Here is a 27,356-nt window from a genome sequence, read left to right on the forward strand (position 1 = left end):
CCCTGCTCATCTTCGTGAACATGCCTTAGGCATGTTGCAAGGAGGCATGAGGACTGCAGATGTGGCCAGGGCAATAAATTGCAATGTCCGTACTGAGAGACGCCTAAGACAGCGCACAAACTTCCGCCCCAGTCGTATTAAATTCTGCTCTCCCACTTCCCTGTAACTTTAATGCCTTGGTTTGTGGGACTCCATAGAATGCACGTCCTCCCTGCCAGAATCTGCAACTAACACTCCGTAGGACTTTCCCCAGGTTTGTGGTCTACTGGTGTCTAAAACTTTCCCTGACCACTTCACTCCCCTAGTTGCTGTACTAAGGGCATTACTGGTGAATTAAACCTCCTTTTACAAGATAGCACTTCCCCCACACTATCCTTTGCTGCTCCATCGTCAGCAATGATTGTGTCCACGCTATCAACCTGAAATGTTTGGAGTTCTGGTAGCATTAATCTGAAAGTTATCGACTGAGCATGAAATCCATCTGTGGCAAAAGAGAAGATCTAGTTTCAGTCTTCAGACTCAGTATTATTACGTTCCTTCCACACTCCTCTCAGTCATAAAACCACACCTTGTTCAGCAACACCTACGTCCAATGTGCTAGTTCTGTTATCAAGTGGCTCCTCCCATATCACCATACCTTTGTGATTAGTGATCTGTCAAGTATGTGTAGCTTTAGTACCGACTCTACCCTAATGCATTCTCGTGTCTTCATATTTAGCAACCCATTCTATGCTAATAGTCAATATATCTTTACATGATTCAGTAACTATTAAAGCAACCGACACCAAAACTATGGCGGTTAAAGTATCTCCCAGACCCAACCGCTTGTCTACAGTGGAATCTACTCTTCCTCTCTCTCTTTAGCTCCGCTTCCGCTATCATGGCGACTTCTAGCTCACCCATTATGCCTAGGCAAATCGTTTCACGTGAGAAGTGTGAACCCACCGAGGAGAGGCTGTGGTCTTTAACGCTGCGGGTGCTGTGAGGAGTACTGTGTGTGTGGTCCTGACCAACGCTGTCCCACACCCCCGCCTGGTGGATCTTGATGTACACTTGGATCTCCAGGAGTCAGCCTGTGTTCTCGGTTATCTCCTGGCGCCTGCTCCTCATGTGCTCCTTTTACCTGGGAATATACACACTGCAACGCATGGGTCATTTTCTGACAATAGGACAACATAGTTTTTCCCATTATTGCCAAATCATTAATTTGTGAAATGTGAATAACAGCCCCTGGTACCCTCATCGGTCTGGCAGTCACTACTTCATGTGGCCGGTAGTGGCGTTAGTTGATGCCCTCATTGACATCAGTACCACGGGTAAATTCGCAACCCAGGGCCTAAAGTCTTGGACAATTTCTCTTTATTAGAACGCTTCTGACGCTCCATAATCACCGCCGGTTGAGACCTATGCGACAATGAAAAGCATGGGAGATTCCCAAAACCTTAAATACTGCCTGTAGCAGCGTTCCTTGATCGGAATCTCATTTCCGAAATAAGTTGCAAATACTTCTGTCCATTTGGAAAATCTCTCCACCACCAGCAATGCATGGGTCTTCCCCCTGCTTCGAGGGAGTGGCCCTATAAAGTCTATCTGCAATGATGTGAATGGTCCTTTCGGCAGGGGTTGCTATCGGGCAGGAGGAGGCATTTTAGGTCCAATTTAACCCAGTCCCGAAATGTTCCTAACACACCCTTTCCCCACCACGTTGTCTTGAACTGAGTGTACATATTCACAGCTGATTGATGTGTTGGTCCGTGATACATTTCAGAAAAATTAACATGTATCCCGAATGGTGCCACGGGCCTTCCAGTGGCAGTGTTCTACCACAACCCTTCAGCGTCTACTTGGCACCCATGTTCTAACCACTCCCACATTTTCTTTCTTGTTAGTTTGCTGCTGTAAATCTATTAGACATAGAATCCCAGCCCTCGTTTTCACAATATTTACATGTGGTTCCTTATCACTTTCTCTCACCAAGGCTGCTGCCTTAGCCATTTTGTCTGCTCTGCGATTACCTATGGCGATTTTATCTGTACGACTATTATGAGCTTCACATTTCACCACTGCTAATTTACTGGGTAACTTCTAATAATGCCTATACCGCCAGTCCATGTTTTTGTTAGTATTCCTGTCACTGTTAACATGCCCCGTTGTGACCACAATATACCAAAATCATAAACTACGCCAAATGCATATCAAGAATCTGTGTGTATTGTTACATTCTCCCCTTCCGACAGCCTATAAGCCTCGGACAATGCATGTAACTCCGCCCCTTGGGCTGACACAGAGGCTGGCACTGAGGCTGGCAGTGGGCCAGTCTTCACTACTCCCCTGTCATCACACACAGCGTACCCCGTTACTCTCTTCCCTTCTATGGTCATGTAACTAGAGCCATCTGAACACAATACGTGTCCCAATTCCAATGCTGTCTCTTGCAAATCAGGCCTAGGCTTTGGATGAATTTGATCTGGGTTACATGTATGCACCCTCCCCAGACAACAGCATTAACGATGTAGGATTCAAGCATCAATCTTATGGAATTGTAGATTCTCCCCATTTAACGTCAACTCCCATTTTGTTCATCTTGCACCAGTAACATGTTGTGTTTTTGTGCTGTTAACTATGGTTGCTACTGTGTGTGGAACATGCATATCCACTTTTTGAACCATTGTAATCAGAGAGCCATGCTATGCAACACCATTTCTGTCGCTGGTACCGCCCTAAGGCGCAATGGCATTCCTCTTGCCACCAAGTCTAGCGATTTACTCCAGTACATCACTGGTCTTTCTCTACCCCCATGATGTCCTTCCTGTTCATTGGGATTGCCAAACCTAAGGTAATTTTAGGTTTGGCAATCCCAATGCTGGCGCTTGACACAATTACTTCTTTAGCTCGACAAACACTTCCTCGCACTCTTGACTCCACTTTATCCTTTCATGGGACCCATCCCCCTTTCGTCAAGTCTAAGTGGCTCAGCAATTTCAGAGAATTACAGAATAAAATGTCTCACAAAATTGAAAACTCCTAAGGTTTTCCTGAGTATGCGAGGAGTGTTTGGCCGTGCCAAAGAACGCATTGTTTCTACCTGATCCTGTGTAATGTGTTTAGTGCCTTTAGAAATCAACACCCCCAAATATGTTACCTCAAATATGTTACCTCTATTTGTCCTGGGTAATACGTAACAGGTGTTGCGTGTGTTCGTACTGGTTGCACCTCTCTGATTACCTGGTTCATGCTGATCAACTACCCAGTCCGGTACAACTATGTCCGGACTCGTACTGTGCTTGCACCCTGCCTCTCGCAACCCATATCGCTCTTTTTCCACTTTTAAGAGATGGGTATAATGGTGGCCCATCAGTTGTGACCTGTTTCACCTTATAGCATGGGGCGAACGGCGGAGGAGTTGCAATTGGATATACTCCTCCACACGTATTCTGATACTGTTGAAGCATAACCCTGAGTTGTTTAATTTGGTTTTGCCTATCCTCAAGGTCTTTCTCTAACTCTTGATTGATGTTTTGACTCTTTTCTAGCTCATTAGCCAATTCCTGTTTATCTAATCTATGCGCATGCCCTTCGGATATTCCTATTTTTTATTTATTTGCTGCCTCATTCTTATCTACTGCCTGTTCAATTTTACTTCGCAGATCTCTATTTTTCTCTTTTTGTAGTTCTATCCACTGCTGATAAAATGTGGTTAGGATGCCTGTGTATTGTGGTTTGGACCGTTCTTTGATCTCAGTGCACCTATACACTCTTGGCTGGTTTTAAACTTTCCATCAACCAGAAAATTTGTACCAACTTTGTCCAATTTGTCTTGTTTTCCCCACCATTTATTTGGTACTTGGTGCTGATCATATGCTCTTTTTAGTGCCTCTAAAGCTATGGTAACAGTTTCACTTTCTACTCCTCCCCGGGAGTATCCTGGCCTCTAGAAGCAATCTCAGTTATTATTGATTCGGCGTTATCTCTAGGTTTAGTAATAACAGTTTAGCCTATTAATAATTTGGTCACTACTTGTACACTTTTGGTGCTGGTTTACACTATTGTGTTTATCAATTCACCTAATCTGTCTCAACAGGGCTTAAACCAGCTCCTCTCTTTCTTACTATTGTTACCACAGACTAACATTGTCCAAACATTCATACACACACACACACACACACACACCTCCGGCTTCACGGCCACTGTGGCTGGGCTCTAACCCCGTTATAGGTTATGCAGGGAACCAACGCCGCCCGGGATTTACCTCCTAGGTCTTACCCTTTGAAGATTCAAACCTGCTCAGGCTTAACTTCCGGGACTCACTCTATACTTTATACTAGTCACAGGAACTAACCCACTCGGGATTTACCCCCTAGGACTTACCCTCTACAGGTACAAACCTGTCCGGTCTTCCCTTCCGGGACTTACCCTATACCATAAATCTATGACTAGTCATAACACAATGGGACTACTGAATAAGAGCAGGCTTTTTAGGTCCGAATTCTATTATTGTTCAACCTACGATTCTCATCTCCCCAAGATGCCAAAATGAGTGGTAACAGGTGTAGGAACTGTGCCTACGTTTCTTGTTGTGCCGATCCTATTCCACTGATCTGGACTCTTTGGTTAGATTCAAAATCGTTGGGAATCCTGTCGACAACGTCAACTGTTAGGTTCTAATTATTAGAGTAAGAACTCGACGGACACTATGAAATCTTAAACCAAGTTTATTCTTCCCAAAGGATCGAACAGCTGAATCGACTAAGACATATTCACACAAGCACTAATATTTAACTCTTTCTCCTATGCTGAGTCTCCTCCTGCACATCTGAACAAATATTGTATCTTTATTGCTAGGCAGGAAACTAAGTGACACGGGCCATAAACTGTTCTTTCTCCCATAACGTGACCTGACCTTGACCCCCTTCATCACTTATCCATGGCTCTCTCCCCTTATCAATGCCTGCCACGTGATCACTTTCCCTACACTCAGTATATTCCAAGCTTAATTGCACCCACCATATACCTTCCCCCTGCAGATAACCATTCATCTCTGGTGTAGCCCCTCAATTAACAGGTGTGCCTTCTTAAAAGTACATTTGTGGAATTGCTTTCCTTCTAAATGCATTTGAGCCAATCATTTGTGTTGTGACAAGGTAGAGGTGGTATACAGAAAAAAGCCCTATTTGGGAAAACCAAGTCCACATAATGGCAAGAACAGCTCAAATAAGCAAAGAGAAATTACAGTCATTATTACTTTAAGACATGAAGGTCATTCTATACAGAAAATTTCAAGCTCTTTGAACGTTTCTTCAAGGGCAGTCGCAAAAACCATCAAGTGCTATGATGAAACTGGCTCTCATGAGGAGCGCCACAGGAATGGAAGACCCAGAGTTACCTTTGCAGAGGGTACGTTCATTAGAGTTACCAGCCTCAGAAATTGCAGCCCAAATAAATGCTTCACAGAGTTCAAGTAACATACACATCTCAACATCAACTATACAGAGGAGACTGTGTGAAGCAGGCCTTCATAGTTGAATTGCTGCAAAGAAACCACTACTTAACGACACCAAAAAGAAGAAGAGACTTGCTTGGGCCAAGAAAGACGAGCAATGGACATAATACGGGTGGACATCTGTCCTTTGGTCTGACGAGTCCAAATGGGAGATTTTTGGTTCCAACCGCCGTGTCTTTGTGAGACTGTGTGGGTGAACGAATGATTGCCGCATGTGTATTTCCCATCGTAAAGCATAGAGGAGGTGTTATGGTGTGGGGTGCTTTTCTGGTGACACTGTCAGTGATTTATTTATAATTCAAGGCACACTTAACCAGCATTGATACCACAGCATGGATACCACTGCATTCTGCAGCGATACGCCATCCCATCTGGTTTGCGCTTAGTGGGACTATCATTTGTTTTTCAACAGGACAATGACCCAACACACCTGTGTGATGGAATACTGCATCAGATGATCTGGCCTGCACAATCCCCCGACCACAACCAAATTTGAGATGGTTTGGGATGAGTCGGACTGCAGAGTGAAGGAAAGCAGCCAACAAGTGCTTAGCATATGTGGGAACTCCTTCAAGACAGTTCGGAAAAGCATTCCAGGTGATGCTGGTTGAGAGAATGCCAAGAGTGTGCAAAGCTGTCATCAAGGCAACGGGTAGCTATTTGAAGAATCTCAAATCTAAAATATATTTTGATTTGTTTACCACTTTTTTTTTTGTTACTACATGACTCCATATGTGTTGTTTCATAGTTTTGGTGTCTTCACTATTATTCTACAATGTAGAAAATAGTACAAATAAAGAAAACCTTTGAATGGGTAAGTGATCTAAAACCTTTGACCGGTAGTCGAAGCTATTTCTATGACTGAAGAATGGCCATGGAGGGGATGTGGACACGAGGGCACAGTTATTTCAGTCCATACAACAGCACTTTATCTCTAGGTTTAGATATGTTGCTAAGCTTGTGTCAAGTAGACACTTATTGAACACATGATACTGAACATTCTTACAGATTACCATACAAGTAGTTAGTAGATACAGTGGTTGATACAAGTGCTCTCTCTAAGATGGTATCCCTCCTAATTCTACATACCTTTGAAATAAAACCTGTCTTGTCAAGCCTAACAAAGACTTATGCTTTTACAAGAGAGGAAATGCATTTTTTACCAATGCAATTATTTATCACTTGAATTGTACCTTCATGCTTGTTGACAAGATTATACAGGGTTATTTAAATGTTTTATGTTTATTCTTCTCTACCATTTGTGTGTCTTTGGCCTCATACCGACTTGTTGCCTTCCCTATCAGTCGCTTTGTTTTGTAGAGGGATGACTACAATATGTATTCTTTTTCCAAAAGGTTGGCTGGACCTCTTTGAAATCATGTAGATCACATCATTACGCTCTTTTTGTTTGCAAAGCCCTGCTCCACAAACTTCTGACTTACCTTACATCACTGTTAAGATTTAAAATGACAAGTTATCAAACCCGTTCACTCCTTTGGTGTATTGAGAAATAGGTAAATCAGCCTTTAATATCCTTGCACCTTATGTGTGGAATGATCTACAATACACTTTAAAATGGGAGGAATTGGTGCTAGGGCATTTCAGATGGTTGTTAGGGGAACTTTTCAACTGAAGAATGTGTCTGTTTTTATGATTGTGTTTTGCTTTTCGTGTATTGTTGTGCATTTTATTGTGTGTCTGAATGTGTAGTTTCAATGTGTTTTTTTGTATTTTAAAATGTGAATTTTGGTGCTTAGTGGTGCAACGGGTCACAAACCTCACGGTTCAGTCGGATCACGGTTTTGACTCACCAATTCTCGGGATCAGCAAAGAAAAGGGGGAGACAACTTTCCATTTATTACTTAACCTCTTTAAAGTGCAATATGAGGCATGATACCTTCTTCTTTTGAACAATAGTGAATGAAACAATGGCCTGTGTCTACATCATTTAAAAAAAGTAAAGAAAAGCAAAGCAGACCTGAGCTTATAACTTAAACAACAAAAATATGAGCATGTCTACATTGTCTGGGGAGAGAGTAGACCTCTTTGCAGTCTTCATGTCCCCTTCAACACCCTTTCGCTAGGAACTGAAGTACCAGGCACAGCCAGGTAGCATCTTGCCATCATGGCAATGTGAGGGTATTTACACTCATTGCTTTTCCACCATGCCAGTGGATCACCATCCAGTGGAACGCCACTTGCTGCCTTGTAAGATGCCATCTCCTCTTTGATGGTGTTGGCAAATGTCTTGCCTGTGTCCTTGCTCGCAAAGGTCTCCCCGAAAAGCTCCTTCATGGCCAAATTCTTTTATTTTGTGGAGGAGATGCCTCTGAGTCTGCTCCTGTCGGCTCTGTGGCTTGACCCTGCAGAAAAAATGACTTGATCGATTAAACTAACTATTTATTTCAATATTTCATAGAACTAGAATTATGGCAATAACATTTCTAATTCTAATAGCAATAGCATAGACTAAGATTAGACTGCACTATATTTATTATTTAAGTAATTCACTCATTATTTTTTATTATTTGTAATTTTTAACCTCTTCAGTGGCCACAAATCTCAGTGGTGAGATCACTGTATGTCCTCCGGTATAGGGCAGGGTCTAGGTGAGACGGACTTTAACCTTGGATCCAGTGCAGTAGGTCTATGAAGGTAGTCCTGTGCATTAGGGGGGTATCTGGGGTTCAGGTCCTCTCTAATGACAGCCTTGACATATCTAGTGATGGTGCTTTCTTCCTCACTTTGGGCCATGGATTGTAGAATCCTTGTTTTCAGAGGTAGGATCATGGACACAGACGGTGCAGTTTCAGCGCTCAATAGGGTTGTATCCGTTTTGAGGGGTTTGAGCACCTGGAGGAACTCTTCTGCCACTTTCACGTCATCATCAGACAAGGTGACGATGTCTTTATTTTGTTTAGGGGTCTTGTCTGCCAGTGCAGAGTATACAGCTGCCTGCTGCTCAAGATGGTGCTCCAACATGTCATAAGTGGAGTTCCATCTTGTTGTGACATCTTGTATGAGATGTGGGTCGGTAGCTGTAGCATTTCTTGGTTGGTCTTAAGCACATGAGCGGCTATTGTGCTTCCTGATCCTCCCAAGGAGGCGGTCCATCTGGTTCACTGAGATTCCCCTTTGGGATGCTAAATTGATCACGTGCAATACCATTTGTATTTGATATACCTTTGACTATTGGATGTTCTTATAGGCACTATAGTATTGCCAGTGTAACAGTATAGCTTCCGTCCCCCTCCTCGCCCCTACCTGGGCTCGAACCAGGAACACATCGACAACAGCCACACTCGAGGCATCGTTAACCATTGCTCCACAAAAGCCGCAGCCCTTGCAGCGCAAGGGGAATAACTACTCCAAATCTAAAAGCGAGTGACGTTTCAAACAGTATTTGCGCACACCCAGCTAACTAGCTAGCCATTTCACATCGGGTACACCAGCCATTAGGCTGATAGGCTTGAAGTCATAAACAGTGCTGTGCTTGCGAAGAGCTGCTGTTAAAACGCACAAAAGTGCTGTTTGGTGCTGTTTGGATGAATGATTACGGGCCTGCTGCTGCTCAGTCAGACTGCTCCATCAAATCATAGACTTAATTATAACACAGCATTACGAGCCTTTGGTCATTTAATATGATTGAATCCGGAAACTATCATTTCGAGAAAAAAAACAACGTTTATTTCAATTAAATACGGAAACATTCGGTATTTTATCTAACGGGTGGCATCCCTAAGTCTAAATATTCTTGTTACATTGCACAACCTTCAATGTATGTCATAATTACGTAAAATTCTGGCAAATTAGTTCGCAATGAGCCAGGCAGCCCAAACTGTTGCATATACACTGACTCTGCGTGCAATGAACGCAAGAGAAATTACACAATTTCACCTGGCTAATATTGCCTGCTAAACTGGATTAGTAGTTATAACTAGTGATTATGATTCATTGTTTTTTATATGAGTTTAATGCTGCAGTGATAAACATCCCAATAGATTTGGTGATGGCTTTAGCCCGGTATGATTCTGCAGCAAAGGGCTGCTTAAATTCCATGGTGAGAAGTTGTTGCCTCCCATCACTGACACACCAGAGTGATGACGCTTTAAATGTGTGGCCATGCTCGATGTATTTCCATGATCATACGGCTTTCTTGTAACGCAATGGCTCCTCACTGTAATGGTGTTGTCCACCGCCCTTCTTCTGTCATCATATTTGACAGGGAAGCCAAAATGCTCCCATACATGAGACTTAAATGAAGCGTGAGGCTTTTCCAGTTCTTCAGCTCCTCCGCCAGGAGGATGGCTCTCACTGCTCTTTAGTCTTCTTTGCTTTTTGCAACGCGACCATCCAGGATTGATTAGTTGGGATTCAACATGCCCCGTTCACGTGAACAGCACACACAACTGATTTAAAAAAAAACATTTGAATCATCCTTCAGGCTTCGAAGTAAAACATTGCACACATCTGTCTTGTCTATCTTTTCACTGCATCGAGATTTAGGGACCCGAGTCTTACTGATCATTCCGTACCACGCAAATTGATGTAATTATTTATTTACTAACTAAATGATAACACAGGATACACACACACACACACAGTATAGGTTATTGATTAGAAACTTAATACGTTGAAAACAGGTCCCTAGTAGACTAACGACAACATGACTGCTTGTTAATCAGAAGAGAGAGAAGTAGAGGGGACAAAGAAAGAGAGGCTACACTTCTAACTACGCTCAAAGTAATACTAATACTTTGCTCCGAACCGCCGCCCATTTGGGAAATAAATAATGAATGCATTTACATGTTTCAAGGTCTTCCTTCGTCGTTTCTCTCTGTTGGCTCAGGCCTTCGTCGAAAGGGCTCTGATGGGCATCCTCCCAAGCTCCCAAGTGTAAGGCTCTGATTGTCCACAAGAGGTCACAATGTCCTTGTCATGTAGTCTGAAGCAGGCTTACAGGGTGGTGTTTACTTTCACTTCCCAGGAAGGGGGGGATCCTCTGAAGACAGCTAATCAGCCGTGTCGATGTGAGCAGTGTAGTTGACGATGATTCGAAGAGAATAACAGGATGATCCTACTTAAATTCACTTTCTTAGATACTTAGAACAGCTACTCAGCCGTAACATCGATTGTTAGGGAGGCTACTTTGTCATCTTCACCTCGTGTTGATTTTCAGGGTTGTGACCAATGTAGACCTAAGCTGCAGCTTGAGTCCTTCTAGTCTGATATATGTTCATTCTCAACTCACCCTTTATACACTCAGGTAAAAAGGGGGTGTTTCCGTCATGCTGACACGCTCTCTGAGCTCCCTCGGGTGTGGATAATTACTTGGCAAAGTATCATCCAAGCTATGATCTTGTTAGAAAACTAAAACCACATTCCTATCTTAACAAAAATATTATCTTCATCCTTGATATTTCCTACACGCCGTAAAGGATTTAACCTGACATACACAATGTGAAAACTCCTCAAGTTACAATATTTTTAGACCATATTTAATGACAACACAAAATAGACATTAATTTCTCGTCTCATAATTCCCCACATCCGGATGCTAGAAATATTGTCCCAGTGTTCACTTTTGGACATTAGCATTTCTGAGTGGAAAAATTTTCTGGAGACACAGGGACATTCCAATCCCAATACTAGAGACCAAAAGGAGTTGTCTGCTGCATATAATTTACGATTGGCGTGAGGTGTCATAAAACCCCCACACCAATCCCTCTTCCCCTCTGCGGGTGAGAGGGATCTGTAGTCGTTGAGCCGTTGTAACCTGATCTTTGCATCCTCACAGGAGAGTCATTACAACTACAATATATTAACCAGCCCACCTCTGTCTCTGTGTTTAGTGGAGGAGTGACTTTGTGAATGGCTGGGTGAAGATCGCCAACACACATGAGACTCAGGAGGAGTGCCTTGGCATGGCTGTATTGGACATGATGAGGACAGCCAAGGAAAGACAAATGTCTCCGCTGGATATCTACAATTCCATAAGGTGCAGAGGAAAGATAAATACATGTCCAACCACTTAAGTGGTTTAACCTGGTAGTACTGGGGGTCAGTTGTAGCTAGAGACAAATGTCTCTGCTGCATATGTACAACAATGCCATAAGGCCATACCTAAAACAATACTGTAAGTGGTATGGCCAACAGAATGACTTGAATTGGCAATGTAAATTATTTATGGTCTATTGTGTATCTTGGTATTCTACAGGTACCTATTATACTAACCTATTCCATATGGCTTGACTTATCCTATTCTTCCCCGCTGTCACCTCAGCTACAAGTCCTTCTTGCCCAAGGAAATGAGGGCTCACATCCAGGACTGCAACTTCGTGACCAGGAAGAGGATCCGCTACCGCTTCAAGAAGTTCATCCAGCAGTTCAGCCAGTGTCGGGCTACGGCACGCGACCTGAAGCTCAAATACCTCATCAACATGGAGTCTCTCGAGCAGGCATTCTACACAGAACGCTTCCAGGTCAGGGAATCCTCGGTAGGGCAGGTCACCATCATCGTGACGGCTGATCATGGCATCCAGTGGTGCAGAGACGGGCACAAAGACTCTGAGCAGGTACTCACAGCAGGGTTGTCCAGGTTGTTCATGTTCACTTGTCTAAGGGGAATTTGCTGAAATGTTATAATCATCAGACTTATCACTGACTATATTTCCCTGAAAGCGGAAGGATCAATACAGCAAATTAGTACACTATGATTTGAGTGGAATCTCTTACTTAGTGGAAACATGACTGAACTCCTGGTTCCTTAGTATAGCCTATGAAATAATTTCATACAGTAATCCCAGTGATTTAGCTAGCTACAATGGTTTCATGCTGTTGTCAGGAGGGTTTTACTGTGAAGTTGAATTTAGGGTGGTAATGTCATGTTATTTTGTAGCTTTGGCCTGGCCGTTTTATTCTTTCCTAATCCACGGTTAGAGGTGTTAATGTATAATTGAGTAATTACTGGGTTTAAGAGCTGTTACAGTAGGTCAACAGTGGCTTACATTGCTAATGGAATCTAATGCCGATGGATTGCATCAGATCAGTCTGTGGTGTTTAACAATTTAAAATGTTCAAGGACTTAATTTTCTCCAGTGAAGATGGGCAAAAGCAAATACTGTACTTGGCTCATTGCTGGCTTAGAACATTGCATCATGCAATTTTCTGGTTCTTGGCACTAAAGGTTACTCAATCAACACATTTTGCTTTGTTTCAGAAGAATGATATCCTCTAGATTGAGTCAAATGACGTCTTGTTTTCCCACCTTTTTCCGGGCAGGACCTGCAGACCTACTGTGATTTTCCAGACGTTACTGACATCAGTATTAAACACGCCAATAAGGAGGGCTCGATGGAGAGTCGAGTGGTTACCATCAATAAACAAGACGGCAAGACTCTGGTAAGACTGACGTCAGCCTCTCACCTTCACTAGCCTTTCTTAATATTCACATTGAAACAGCCACAGTATTGAAACCTCATTCTATCAAATTGAGTTTTTATTGGATTGGATAAATATTTTGACAATTGTATTCTCATCCTTTTTGCACTGTCTCAGGAGCTGGAGTTCAATTGCCTCTCTGAAGCTCTGTCCTTTATATCGCTGATTGATGGCTACTATCGTTTGACGACAGATGCACACCACTACCTCTGTAAAGAAGTGGCACCCCCTGCACTGGTGGAGGCCATTACCAGCCACTGTCATGGTCCCATTTCGTAAGTGAAGTTTGGAATCCTACCCTTATAGAGCACTGTGCATCATCTGATTGTTTACATTTACATTTAAGTCATTTAGCAGACGCTCTTATCCAGAGCGACTTACAAATTGGTGCATTCACCTTATGACATCATGATTGTATATCAATAACTTACAGAGATGCATACATAGATACACTCTGTGCTTCTCCACAGAATGGATTTTGCAATTAATAGACTGCAAAAATCTGGGAACAAGCGGGGTCTGTACATCCTGCGATGCAGCCCTAAGGACTTTAACAAATACTTTTTGACCTTCACCGTGGGGGTATGTAATGTATTTAAGTTATACTTTTAGTACATAACAGATTTTTTTTAAATTAATGAATTTTGCCATTTTGGAAAACCTTTGTGTAGAATTTAAGCAGTTTGGAACATATTTAACTATCATGTCACAGGAACACTGATTTGATTAGAATTTCTTGCTCCTGTGCTTTCCTTTAGTTATACGATGGCATTGAGTACAAGCACTGCCAGATCACTAAGGCTGCTAATGGAGAGTTCAATCTGAGTGGAACCAAAAGGAACTTCAGCAACCTCCAGGAATTGCTGAGCTGCTACCAGAAGGAGACTGTGCGCTCTGATGGCATCATTTTCCAGTTCAGCAAGTGTTGCCCACCCAAATCCAAAGGTAACTGAGTTTAAAGACTCACTCCAGCTATGTTGGAATTTTTCCGATTGAAAAACAAAAACTATATCCCAAGCGTAAATACAGTAATGTACACACACTTAATGGTAAAAATATATGTTTTGAGCAAAATATAATTTTTCTAGACACAACTGGGGCGGCAAATAGCTGTCGTTCTGCCCTTGAACAAGGCAGTTAACCCATTGTTCCTTGGCCGTCATTTTAAATAAGAATTTGTTCTTAACTGACTTGCCTGGTTAAATAAAAAAATAAAAACGGGAAACTTCAAGCTGTAGGCCATTCAAGGGGTTCGTCTGATGTGATGTCACCGGCCTCCCCCTTGCTTGCCTACTTGTGCCATGTCATACCAAGACTAGCTATTGAATGTGCCTTCTATTAAGTAAATCGGGTGACAAATGAGGTGAAAAGGAGACTGGAGTGCCACCTTAAATCTAGATTTTTTTTGCCTCTAAATCGGCAGAGAAGTTCTTTGGCATGTTGAGGCATTGCTCCACTTAAACTCAATATACTGTCAATGCTTAAGGCTGATTTATATGGTCCTCTTGTTTTCTTGACAGACAAGTCCAGTTTACTGGTATCCAGGAGTAACAAGGGCTCAGACGTGCCGCTCTCTCCCTCCCTACATAGACGCAACATCAACCAAATGGTGTTCCACAAGATCAGGAAAGAGGACCTGGAATATGTAAGCATTTCACGTTCAACACAGACACACAGTCTTATTGTCATTCATACAGCAAAATTGTAGATGTCATCATCTCACTGTTTAGTACAGTTTTGGATAACCAGCATGCAGTGTCTGTTTCTTATCAATGAAAGATTCAGGAATGCATCCTTTTATTGTAGACATTATCTTGTTTGTGTGTTTTTTAGACTGAGAGTCAAGGCCAAGGGACATTCACAAAGATCTTCAAAGGGGTCCGCAAGGAGCTGGGAGACTATGGGGAGATGCACCAAACAGACGTCATCATGAAAGTCCTGGACAAGGCCCACAGGAACTACTCGGATGTAAGAAACTAAGATTTTATACACATAGAAGACATTAAACAGTTTCCTGAGTTGATTGGCAAAAAATTAAGTACTTAATCTTTCTACAAAGAAAGTAAGAGCAGGTGACTAATTGCCTGTGGCCATGTCTATTGGCGTTATTGTCTTAAATCAGCCATTGTCTATGGTGGGCTGTAATGAATGATGACGGTGTTTATTAATGATGGTTATCTCTCTCCTTCTCTACAGTCTTTCTTTGAGGCAGCCAGCATGATGAGCCAGCTATCGCACAAGCACCTGGTGCTGACCTACGGCGTGTGTGTGTGCGGGGAGGAGAGTGAGTCAATCAATCTGTCTCAGTTGGGAAATGTATATAACAGATAAAGCAAGTGAATGAGTGTGTCCCTCCATCCATAATACCTGCCTGCGTTTTAAGCTTAGGTTATTATCCTTTAATGTCCACTACCCTACTGTGACTGATGATCCTCTGACCCGTTGTAATAATCTGTGTAACCTGAAGAAGAGACCACAGTAGAGTCAAGGTGGGCTATTCTTAGGGGGATTACAATACCGAGCTGTTTCATCAAAACCCTCTTACCTGACCATTCTTAATCTGCCATCCTCTGTGCCCTATGAGTGTTCCTCTGCTGCTTTTAGATTGACCCATGTTGTCTCTGGTATGTAATGTAGTGCTGCATATGACTGGAGGGATGGATTCGATGAAAGCTGATATAGCGATATTTATGCTTTATTGCAAAAAGGTTCATTAATAGTGGCATTTGATAAATCCTTTGGGACAATGTCTTGTGTTTTAACCCCTGTAAAAATGTTGTTAACTCTTACAGATATCATGGTGCAGGAGTATGTGAAGTTTGGCTCCCTGGACACATACCTGAAGAAGAACAAAAACTCAGTCAACATCTTGTGGAAGCTTCAAGTGGCCAAGCAGCTTGCCTGGGCCATGCACTTCCTGGTAAGGCTGAACCCAACCTGTACTACAGACATGGCTGCTCATTGATAAAGGGAATCTATGGATAATTATACATTCTCAGCGTTACAAGCCACAGACTGCACCAGTCCATCAGTTCCTGCAGGAAGTTTGTGAATGTTTAGTTAGTTGGTGTGATGCACCTCTGCTCCTAACTGTTCCATCCCCTCTTGACTGTCCCGTCTCCTCCCCTCCTGACTGTCCCCTCCCCTCAATCCCGCAGGAGGAAAAGAACCTTGTTCATGGGAATGTCTGTGCCAAGAACGTCCTGCTGATCCGGGAAGAGGATCGGAAAACTGGGAATCCACCCTTCATCAAGCTGAGTGACCCTGGTGTCAGCATCACTGTCCTGCCCAAAGATAGTGAGTTCTCCTCTCTCTTCCTCTGATACACCGGTGTTACCACTAGGCTGCCAGAAGGGGGCAACGTTTATCCATCAAAACTCAGTTGTGTGCACGAAGTTACCCCAGCTTTGACCTGAGCCACACCTCCAAAAATCCTTGAATACCTCAGTTTTTATGACCTTTCACATCTTAAAATATTACAACCTAGATATTATATTCAAATCATATTGTACTATTTCAGAGTTATGATTATTGAACACTAAATGCTGTGTGAATTGATTGTCAATTAATTATTAATTACATATTATGGTCTGGCCCAGTTTTGGTTGAGCGAATCCCCTGGGTGCCTCCTGAATGTATTGAGGATTCTACCAACCTGAGCCTTGCAGCAGACAAGTGGAGCTTTGGCACAACGCTGTGGGAGATCTGCAGTGGAGGGGAGAAACCACTGGCAACACTGGACAACTCTAAGGTGAGGATCACATCAGCTATACCAGTAGGTTATGTTTTAGAAATATGTAGCAGTATGTTTACACTAATGCAACTTGATATGCAGTCCTACTACAAGCAGTCCTACTACAAACAAACATACATCTAATGATTCTTTGGTTCAGAAAAACCTCTTTTACGAGGACCGCCACCAGCTGCCTGCTCCTAAGTGGACTGAGCTTGCTAACCTGATCACCAGCTGCATGGACTACGAGCCCACGTTCAGACCCTCTTTCAGGGTCATCATCAGGGACCTCAACAGCCTGTTCACACCTGGTCAGTGCATTGCTACAGTCATTGCAGATTTAAACTGGGTCATACTGATGGGTCCTACGGTCTCTTCATTGAGTTGATTGTCTCAAGATTATTGATTATTATAATTGTCACACATCATGTTGTTATAGGAAGAGGAAATTATGGGTGTAATGGTGGCCATATTACCAGCCTATATTATATCTAGGCTGTTACCGGTGTTTGTGTTTTAGGTTGACCAAGTGCTGCTAGAGGCTTAAAAGAGATGGGGAGAATCCAAGCAGACATGGAAAAAATAAGTCTCTGCAAAGAATACTGTCATTCTTGAACATGTCTGTGTGATTTGACATTGTGCTGTTTTTGCCCACAGAATATGAGCTGATTGTGGAGAGTGACCTCCTGCCAAACAGAACAGCAGCGTCACCATGGGTCACTGGGGCTTTTGAGAACCAAGAGCCAGTCCAGTTTGAGGAGAGACACCTCATCTTCCTACAGCAGTTAGGCAAGGTAAGGAACCACAGTGTCATAGCCAATGATGGCCACAAGCTAAGGAATCACACTCATTGTCATGAACAATGATGACCACAGATGATCATTCATGGTCTTTGAACACCACACAGTGTTCTCGTTTGTGGATGTGTCTGATTCCGTCTCAAAGCGCTTCATTAAGTAATCAGCTGAATTTAATGTCATCTCTTCCGTCCTACTTAATCATGTTGGTTTCTTCCATCAGGGTAACTTTGGCAGTGTGGAGATGTGCCGGTACGACCCACTCCAGGACAACACGGGGGAGGTTGTGGCTGTGAAGAAGCTTCAGCACAGCACGGCAGAGCACATGCGGGACTTTGAGAGGGAGATCGAGATCCTCAAGTCTCTTCAGCATGAGAATATCGTCAAATACAAAGGAGTGTCTTACAGCGCAGGTACCGTGTGACGTGTGGGATTGGCTTGATTCCTCGCGTCCTCTCCTCCTTTCGAAAAAGGTACAATTGAAATTACTCTCCACTACTGCGTCATCAGGCAAATTACGTTTACAGAAGAGGAATCCCAAAATACGTATGTAAAGTGGTAAGGTACATCCATGTATAGATCTATACATGGATAAGTAGCATACCATTTTACATGTGCATGATTTTCTCCTCCGAGAAAACAACAGGTGATTCAAAGGGGGTGTTGCAGATTTCAAAACAATTCTGCAATAGGATACACCTGAGTATCTTTGGCCGGAGTAGGCAATCGAGGAGAGGAGCAAACTCCTCAGTTCACTTTACAAGTCACTGTCCTACATATGGCAACAACTTATGTCTCTGTGTCCAGTATGAAGGAAGTTAGAGGTACAGTAGTTGTGCGAGCCAATGCTAACTAGCATTAACGCAATGACTGGAAGTCTATGGGTATTTATACTGAACAAAACTATTAACTCAACATGCAACAATTTCAATGATATTACTGAGTAAATCAATCAGTTGAAATAAATAAATTAGGCCCTAATCTATGGAATTCACATGACTGTGCAGGGGCGCAGCCATAGGTGGGCCTGGGAGGGCATACGCCCACCCACTGGGGAGCCAGCCCCAGTCAATCAGAATCATTTTTTCCCCACAAAAGGGCTTTATTACAGACAGAAATACTCTGTTTAATCAGCTGTCCTGGTGGCTGTTCTCAGACGATCCCGCAGGTGGAGAGGCTGGGTGTGGAGGTCCTGGGCTGGCGTGGTTAACGTGGTCTGCGGTTGTGAGGCCGGTTTGACGTAATGCCAAATTCTCTAAAACGAAGTTGGAGGTAGCTTATGGTAGAGAAATGAACATGCAATTATCTGGCAACAGCTCTGGTGGACATTCCTGCAATCAGCATGCTAATTTCACACTCCCTCAAAACTTGAGACATCTGTGTCATTAGGTTGTGTGACAAAACTGCACATTTTAGAGTGGCCTTTTATTGTCCCCAGCACAAGGTGCACTGGTGTAATGATGATACAGTTTAATCAGCTTCTTGATATGCCACACCTGTCAGGTGGATGGATTATCTTGTCAAAGGAGAAATTCCCACTAACAGGGATGTAAACAAATTCGTGCACAAAATTTGAGCGAAAGAAGCTTATTGTGCGTATGGAACATTTCTGGGATCTTTTATTTCAGGTCATGAAACACGGGACCAACACTTTACATGTTGCTTTAATATTTTTATTCAATGTACTAGCATGCTAGCAGATACCCATAAACTTCCAGCCATTGCGCTAACGCTTCATTGCCAAAACCCTGAAGTATCCCTTTTAAGGCTCAAGTTGAAAGTTTTAATGTCACATGCACAAGTACAGTGAAATGTCTTTCTTGCAAACTCAAAATCCAACCATGCAATAATCAATAACAATGTAATACTAGAAAAAAAACACATGAGAAATAAGATGAAATATGAAGAACACAATAAGTAAGTAAACATACTATGTACATGGTCGGTTCCAAGACCATATTTACAATGTGCAGGGATACTGGAGTGATGGAGGTAGATATGTGTAGGGGTAAGGGGACTAGGCAACAGGATAAAATAAACAGAGTAGCAGCAGCTTGCATGTGAGTGGGTATGTAGAGTGTATAAATGTATGTTCATATTTTGTGTGAGTGAGCAAATGATGGCGTGAGTGTGTAGGGCCCTATAAGTGTGCGTCGAGACACGGAAATATAAGGTCAATAAGATGCAAGGTAAACTCGGTCCGTATTGCTTGGGGCTATAAGATGTTCAAGAGCCTGTTGGTGTCAGACTTGATACACCAGTACCTCTTGCGATGCGGCAGCAGAGAAAATTGTAAAATGGCTTGGGTGGTTGGGGTCTTTGATGATTTTCCAGGCCGCCTTTTCACACCGCCTGATATAGAGGCCCTGGATGGCAGGGAGCTCGGCCCCAGTGATGTACTGGGCTGTCCGCATAACCCTCTGTAGCATAACCATTTAACATTTACATTTAAGTCATTTAGCAGACGCTCTTATCCAGAGCGACTTACAAATTGGTGCATTCACCTTATGACATCCAGTGGAACAGCCACTTTACAATAGTGCATCTAAATCTTTTGAGGGGGGTGAGAAGGATTACTTTATCCTATCCTAGGTATTCCTTAAAGAGGTGGGGTTTCAGGTGTCTCCGGAAGGTGGTGATTGACTCCGCTGTCCTGGCGTCGTGAGGGAGTTTGTTCCACAATTGGGGGGCCAGAGCAGCGAACAGTTTTGACTGGGCTGAGCGGGAACTGTACTTCCTCAGTGGTAGGGAGGCGAGCAGGCCAGAGGTGGATGAACGCAGTGCCCTTGTTTGGGTGTAGGGCCTGATCAGAGCCTGGAGGTACTGAGGTGCCGTTCCCCTCACAGCTCCGTGAGGGGAACGGCACCACGCTGCCAGTCACTGACCTCCTCCCTGTAGGCTGACTTATTGTTGCCTGTGATCAGGCCTACCACCGTTGTGTCGTCAGCGAACTTGATAATGGTGATAGTCGTGCATGGCCACACAGTCGTGGGCGAAGTCGAAGATCCAGTAACCTGTTAATCCAGGATCCGATCATTAGTAACCCGTTTGCTTCTGAAAAGATAAGTCTAGGGTTAGGGTTAACCCTAACCCTAACCCTTTTTTTTGTGTTTAAAAAAAAATGTACCCCCTTTTTCTCCCCAATTTCGTGGTATCCAATTGTTAGTAGCTACTATCTTGTCTCATCACTACAACTCCTGTACGGGCTCGGGAGAGATGAAGGTTGAAAGTCATGCGTCCTCCGATACACAACCCAACCAAGCCGCACTGCTTCTTAACACAGCGCGCATCCAACCCGGAAGCCAGCCACACCAATGTGTCGGAGGAAACACCGTGCACCTGGCAACCTTGGTTAGCTCGCACTGCGCCCGGCCCGCCACAGGAGTCGCTGGTGCACAGAAGGTGAATAGTAGTTGCCTTGTAACTCCAACAGATCCTTTTAATTCAGTCAGAAGACAAGACAAGTTCAGCAAGTTATTCGTAGAATCCTAAGTCAGTGCAGAGGTGAATGTTTCTCTATTTGTTTGTTGTCTGCAGGCCGGAGAAACCTGCGACTGATCATGGAATACCTGCCCTATGGGAGTCTGAGAGATTACCTCATCAAGAACAAGCAGAGAATAGACCACATGAAACTGGTGCATTATACCGCTCAGATATGCAAGGTACTGATAGTGACCAGATATGAAAGTAACTTTAACCTTTTGATTATAATGGTTTTACTCTTCCATATCCAGATATCTACCCTCAACTGATGCCTGATGTTTACCATATGGTGATAGTTCATAACATTCTAATACAGACTGCAACCTAGTGGGAAGTAAAGGTAAAGCATGTATGAGGTCTGAACGTTTTTGTCTTTGTTCTTTTGTGTGCGCAGGGTATGGAGTACCTGGCAACCAAGCGCTACATCCACAGAGATCTGGCAACCCGTAACATCCTGGTAGAGAGTGAGCTGAGGGTGAAGATAGGGGACTTTGGCCTGAGCAAAGTCCTGCCCCAGGACAAGGAGTACTATATGGTCAAGGAGCCTGGAGAGAGCCCCATCTTCTGGTTAGACACCTTTAGCAGCCCCTCCAGGATTCTGCTATCTTTTTTAGCAAAATTAACAATTCCCTGCTTATTATCATCATTGAAATTATTGCATATTGTGAAAATCATTTTTAAAAACCCCGCAAATCCTGGAGGGAAAGTTTTATTCGGTCACTGGCAGAAAAGTTTTTATTTTTGTAGTGACCAATGATATTTCTTGAAGTCAACCAACATAATCGTTTAAAGTAGGACCAGGCGGTTTACATATAATTACTACATACCGGTATTGAGGCATTTCCACCTCCATTTCTCGCACGTTTTTACAGACACAAAAGGATCGCAACGTCGAATGAAGAAATTCATCTGCCAGAATTTATAAAATTGTACTGAAACTTCCTGTTTCTAACAAAGCTGTCGTGATGATTATTTATACAGTTTGCCTTTACTCGCATAAAAACTGTGGATGGAAACACGGTTACAGAGAAAAATAAGGGAAAAGTGACTTTTTGATGATAAAGACAAAACAAACAAGCCTCAGTGTGGAAATGATAGCAAAAATTGGTAAATGCTGAAAATTATTTTGAAGTTGACTAAACAGTTTAAAACACGTGTCAAAACTCATTGCATGGAGTTCACTCCTCCCGTGTACGCGATTAGATTAATTAGAGTCACTGATTAGTTAGGAACTCCCCTCACCTGGTTGTCTAGATCTTAATTGGATACAAATTGAAAGGTGAAACCAAATACCAGCAGACACATGGCCATGGAATGAGTTTGACACCCCTGTTTTAAAACAGTCAGAATAGAGAAAGCCCCATTAAATCCACTTTGAATTTGTGTTGCCATCCTAGGGTCATGCACTACTCGAAGCTTATTTAGAACTTTTATTATTCAAAAACATAAACAACTGTCAAATGCCATCATTCTGTAAACAAATGTGGATAATATTGTGATATGATACTGTATTTTGAACATATCGTCCAGCCCTAGTTTAGAGTTCTATGAACTGTGCAATCTTGTTCCTGACTTTATTGTTTGTTCCTGTGTTAGATTTGTGCTTTAGCTGTTCGTTTTCACTCATTTCCTTGGCTTCCTATGTGGTGTAACTGTAATTCCTAGTCATCCTTTTTTTGAGAGAAGAATAAGAGAGAGATTTGGGACACTTTTTTGTGTTGTTGTGCAGGTATGCCCCAGAGTCTCTGACGGAAAGCAAGTTCTCTGTGGCTTCTGACATCTGGAGCTTTGGCGTAGTGCTCTATGAACTGTTCACCCACAGCGACAAGAACTGCAGCCCTCCTGCAGTGAGTTCATCCCTCTCTCTCCCTTCTATGATTATTTTTTTCTTCTTCAAATACAGCTAATATGTTGTCTCATTAAATACTTGATACTTGTACAGTGGGGCAAAAAAGTATTTAGTCAGCCACCAATTGTGCAAGTTCTCCCACTTAAAACGATGAGAGGCCTGTAATTTTCATCATAGGTAGTACACTTCAAATGTGACAGACAAAATGAGAGAAAAAAATCCAGAAAATCACATTGTAGGATTTTTAATGAATTTATTTGCAAATTATGGTGGAAAATAAGTATTTGGTCACCTACAAACAAGCAAGATTTCTGGCTCTCATAGACCTGTAACTTCTTCTTTAAGAGACTCCTCTGTCCTCCACTCGTTACCTGTATTAATGGCACCTGTTTGAACTTGTTATCAGTATAAAAGACACCTGTCCACAACCTCAAACAGTCACACTCCAAACTCCACTATGGCCAAGACCGAAGAGCTGTCAAAGGACACCAGAAACAAAATTGTAGACCTGCACCAGGCTGGTAAGACTGAATCTGCAATAGGTAAGCAGCTTGGTTTGAGGAAATCAACTGTGGGAGCAATTATTAGGAAATGGAAGACATACAAGACCACTGATAATCTCCCTCGAACTGGGGCTCCACGCAAGATCTCACCACGTGGGTTCAAAAATGATCACAAGAACGGTGAGTAAAAATCCCAGAACCTATTGAATGACCTGCAGAGAGCTGGGACCAAAGTAACAAAGCCTACCATCAGTAACACACTACGCCGCTACGCCGCCAGAGACTCAAATCCTGCAGTGCCAGACGTGTCCCCCTGCTTAAGCCAGTACATGTCCAGGCCCGTCTGAAGTTTGCTAGAGAGCATTTGGATGATCCAGAAGAAGATTGGGAGAATGTCATATGGTCAGATGAAACCAAAATAGAACTTTTTGGTAAAAACTCAACGCGTTGTGTTTGGAGGACAAAGAATGCTGAGTTGCATCCAAAGAACACCATACCTACTGTGAAGCATGGGGGTGGAAACATCATGCTTTGCGGCTGTTTTTCTGCAAAGGGACCAGGACGACTGTTTCGTGTACAGGAAAGAATGAATGGGGCCATGTATCGTGAGATTTTGAGTGAAAACCTCCTTCCATCAGCAAGGGCATTGAAGATGAAACGTGGCTGGGTCATTCAGCATGGCAATGATCCCAAACACACCGCCCGGGCAACGAAGGAGTGGCTTCGTAAGAAGCATTTCAAGGTCCTGGAGTGGCCTAGCCAGTCTCCAGATTTCAACCCCATAGAAAATCTTTGGAGGGAGTTGAAAGTCCGTGTTGCCAAGCAACAGCCCCAAAACATCACTGCTCTAGAGGAGATCTGCATGGAGGAATGGGTCAAAAGACTTACAGAAAATGTTTGACCTCTGTCATTGCAAACAAAGGGTATATAATAAAGTATTGAGATAAACTTTTGTTATTGACCAAATACTTATTTTCCACCATAATTTGCAAATAAATTCATTAAAAATCCTACAATGTGATTTTCTGGGGTTTTTTTTCTCTCATTTTGTCTGTCAGAGTTACAGGCCTCTCACATCTTTTTAAGTTTGAGAACTTGCACAATTGGTGGCTGACTAAATACTTTTTTGCCCCACTGTATATGCAAAGCCTACTGACCTCAGACTACGTTAAGATCACATAGCCTGTTAAAACAAACTATGGGGGCCTCCCAGGTGGCGCAGTGGTCTAGGGGCACTGCATCGCAGCGCTAGCTGTGCCACCAGAGACTCTGGGTTCGCGCCCAGGCTCTGTCGCGACCGGGAGGTCCGTGGGGCGACGCACAATTGGCCTAGCGTCGTCCGTGTTAGGGACGAATACAGCTAAGCACGGGCAAAATCCTAGAGGAAAACCTGGTTCAGTCTAATTAATTCCAACACATTTGGAGAAAATTGCACCTTTCAGCAGGACAATAGCCTAAAGCACAAGTCCAAATCTACACTGGTTGCTTACCGAGACGACATTGAATGTTCCTGAGTGGCCTAGCTACAGTTTTGACTGAAATCGGCTTGACAATCTATAGCCGTACTTGAAAATGGCTGTTAAGCAATGATTAACAACCAACTTGACAGAGCTTAAAGAATGTTAATATTGTAAATCTCTGAGATTCTGATTGTACTCAGATTTACCCCAAAATTACTGCCAAAGTTGTAATTACTGCCAAAGGGGGTTCTAACATGTATTGCCTCAGGGGGGTGTATACTTATCTAATCAAGATATATGTAAGTGTTTTATTTTTCATATGTTTCATAAATATTAGCTTTTTTTGGCATTAGAGTATTTTGTGTAGATCAATGACCAACAAATACAATGAAATCCATCATAATCCTAATTTGTAACACTACCAAATAAGAAAAAAATTGAAGGAGTGTGAGTACTTTCTGAAGGCACTGTATGTTAAGACACATTGTCACAGACTCTACTTGAGTCTACTTGTTTACACATGAGCCTGCACATAAAGGAAAGTATACTGTATGTGTGCAATAGAGACCTAAAAAAAACTGCTAACATCCCTGCGTTACACTGACCTAGTTTACATATATTTGTTTGATCATTTGTAGTTCACACCTGACCAACCAACCTTTCTCCACATCCTCAGATGTTCATGGGCATGATGGGTAATGACAAGAAGGGCCAGCTGATTGTTTATCATCTCATTGAGCTCCTCAAGTCGGGCAGCAGGCTGCCTCAACCTGTGGGCTGTCCCATGGAGGTAAGGGCTGGGTTGTAGTCATTATGTCCGTTTTGTCTTGCATTGTTCAGTCTATATAGTGCGTTTGCCTTCCTTAATGATGCAGTGTCATATGTGTAAAAGAGGGGTTGCGGTTTCCACAGTTAACTTAGTACCTTAACTGAGCAATGTGAGTGAGTGTTAACATGTTTATGTTACAATCAGATTTCAATGAATATATACCATAGGAAGGCTACCAGTTGTGACCATCCCAAATAAACATGTCTTTGGTTCTCTCTCTCGTTCTCTCAGATGCATGAGATAATGCAGGAATGCTGGGATAAAGACCCATGTTTGCGGCCCTCTTTCAAGGAGCTGGCCCTGCGTGTCGACCTGTTCCGTGACAGCAAGGATACGTAGACAAACACCCTAAGTGCCCCTCTTCTAAGAGACTGTTTTTCTGCATTCACTTGGTTGCCGTGTGTGTGTGTGTGTGTGTGTGTGTGTGTGTGTGTGTGTGTGTGTGTGTGTGTGTGTGTGTGTGTGTGTGTGTGTGTGTGTGTGTGTGTGTGTGTGTGTGTGTGTGTGTGTGTGTGTGTGTGTGTGTGTGTGTGTGTGTGTGTGTGTGTGTGTGTGTGTGTGTGTGTGTGACCGCCCCCCCCCTGTCCTTTTGCAGTGTGGCAATAGATTGGACTGAGAACAAGATCTTCTACCAGGACACTATAGAGACACTTGTATCAAACAAGGTCTCATTTCTCTTGAGAGTGTGTTTTTTTCTCTTCTTCTCCAGCCCTTTGTTTTCTAAGCTAGCAGGGCTAGCCTTCACCTTTCTGTCCCCCCATCTGAAAAATGAAAGTATGCTGGACTGATGGAACGGAATGTTTCTTCTTTTTATTTGTGTCGTTTTATGTATGTATATACATATATTTGTGTACATATGTCAAGAGGATTTTATAATTTTATAAAATGAAAAGAATACAGTGCAGTCTGTATTTGAAATGTTAGACCAGAAGTCAGTGTAAATGAAGTACAGTTAGAGATTTAAAAATCCATTGATTTAAAATTCCATTGTGAAGCAGGTGTTGTAAGATTAAAATATATATCCATGCTATATGAAAAAGGGTTGTAGAATGTTTTTCAAAACCCGTTAGTGGGGTCAGTAATTTATTCTGCTGGCCTTACAGTCAATAATACTATGTTCAAGGTCAGTACAGATTATAGGACTCTTCTGATACTTTGTACACAGGCAGAACTCTGCTTGAGGATAGTTCAAAAGTAGTTGAGAGTGTGTGACACTCATTCCTTCCATATCCCATGTCCATTCTAAAAATATCCCTTCAACCGAACAGGCTACTCATCATATCACTCCTCAAATCACAAGATCTCTTTCATTTGTATAGGGTCACACTATCAGTATAATCTTAGTGTGACATGAGCTCTTCAATTTCACTAGTTGGGTTTGTCAGCTAACATTGAACTCTATCAAGACATTATGGTGCATAGTCCTACACAATCCCTTTCAAATACTTGACACCACTGGCCTTTAAGTTCCTAGAGATACTTTATTTTTCCTAGAGCTACTTTATTATTGCAACATCTCATGCATTTTCTCCCCACGTCATTACAAAATGTGAGTGTTACAAACTAGTGTATCAAATCCAGGGGTCACAACTGGTCAGTGAATGAACCCAGGTACAAGTTTACTGACGTTTTTCAAAGATTATGACAGATTCTTCTATTTGTTAAAATGTGTCTACATGCATTCCCCTCCATATGTATTTGGACATTGAATATTTCTTTATTTTTTTGGCTTTATATTCCATACTTTATACTTTGGATTTGA

The 27,356-nt window shown here is 42.7% G+C and overlaps 1 protein-coding gene across 1 annotated transcript in view; it reads left to right on the forward strand.

The window, feature by feature from the left end:
- Positions 1-26,624, forward strand: part of jak2b (Janus kinase 2b) — a 43,618-nt gene extending 16,994 nt beyond the window's left edge. The window contains exons 5-24 of the mRNA XM_046347724.1: positions 11,353-11,498; positions 11,784-12,075; positions 12,782-12,901; positions 13,058-13,215; positions 13,411-13,522; positions 13,699-13,885; positions 14,461-14,585; positions 14,774-14,908; positions 15,137-15,224; positions 15,733-15,860; positions 16,099-16,237; positions 16,540-16,691; positions 16,834-16,984; positions 17,331-17,467; positions 17,694-17,883; positions 21,008-21,132; positions 21,348-21,520; positions 22,683-22,800; positions 25,442-25,555; positions 25,826-26,624. Coding sequence (XP_046203680.1) covers positions 11,353-11,498; positions 11,784-12,075; positions 12,782-12,901; positions 13,058-13,215; positions 13,411-13,522; positions 13,699-13,885; positions 14,461-14,585; positions 14,774-14,908; positions 15,137-15,224; positions 15,733-15,860; positions 16,099-16,237; positions 16,540-16,691; positions 16,834-16,984; positions 17,331-17,467; positions 17,694-17,883; positions 21,008-21,132; positions 21,348-21,520; positions 22,683-22,800; positions 25,442-25,555; positions 25,826-25,933 — 2,898 coding nt within the window. The 3' untranslated portion in view covers positions 25,934-26,624. The remainder of the gene's footprint in view (positions 1-11,352; positions 11,499-11,783; positions 12,076-12,781; positions 12,902-13,057; positions 13,216-13,410; positions 13,523-13,698; positions 13,886-14,460; positions 14,586-14,773; positions 14,909-15,136; positions 15,225-15,732; positions 15,861-16,098; positions 16,238-16,539; positions 16,692-16,833; positions 16,985-17,330; positions 17,468-17,693; positions 17,884-21,007; positions 21,133-21,347; positions 21,521-22,682; positions 22,801-25,441; positions 25,556-25,825) is intronic.
- The last annotated feature ends 732 nt before the right edge of the window (positions 26,625-27,356 follow it).

This window comes from Oncorhynchus gorbuscha, linkage group LG04 (assembly GCF_021184085.1).
Source record: "Oncorhynchus gorbuscha isolate QuinsamMale2020 ecotype Even-year linkage group LG04, OgorEven_v1.0, whole genome shotgun sequence".
In the NCBI taxonomy this organism is placed as follows: Eukaryota; Metazoa; Chordata; class Actinopteri; order Salmoniformes; family Salmonidae; genus Oncorhynchus; species Oncorhynchus gorbuscha.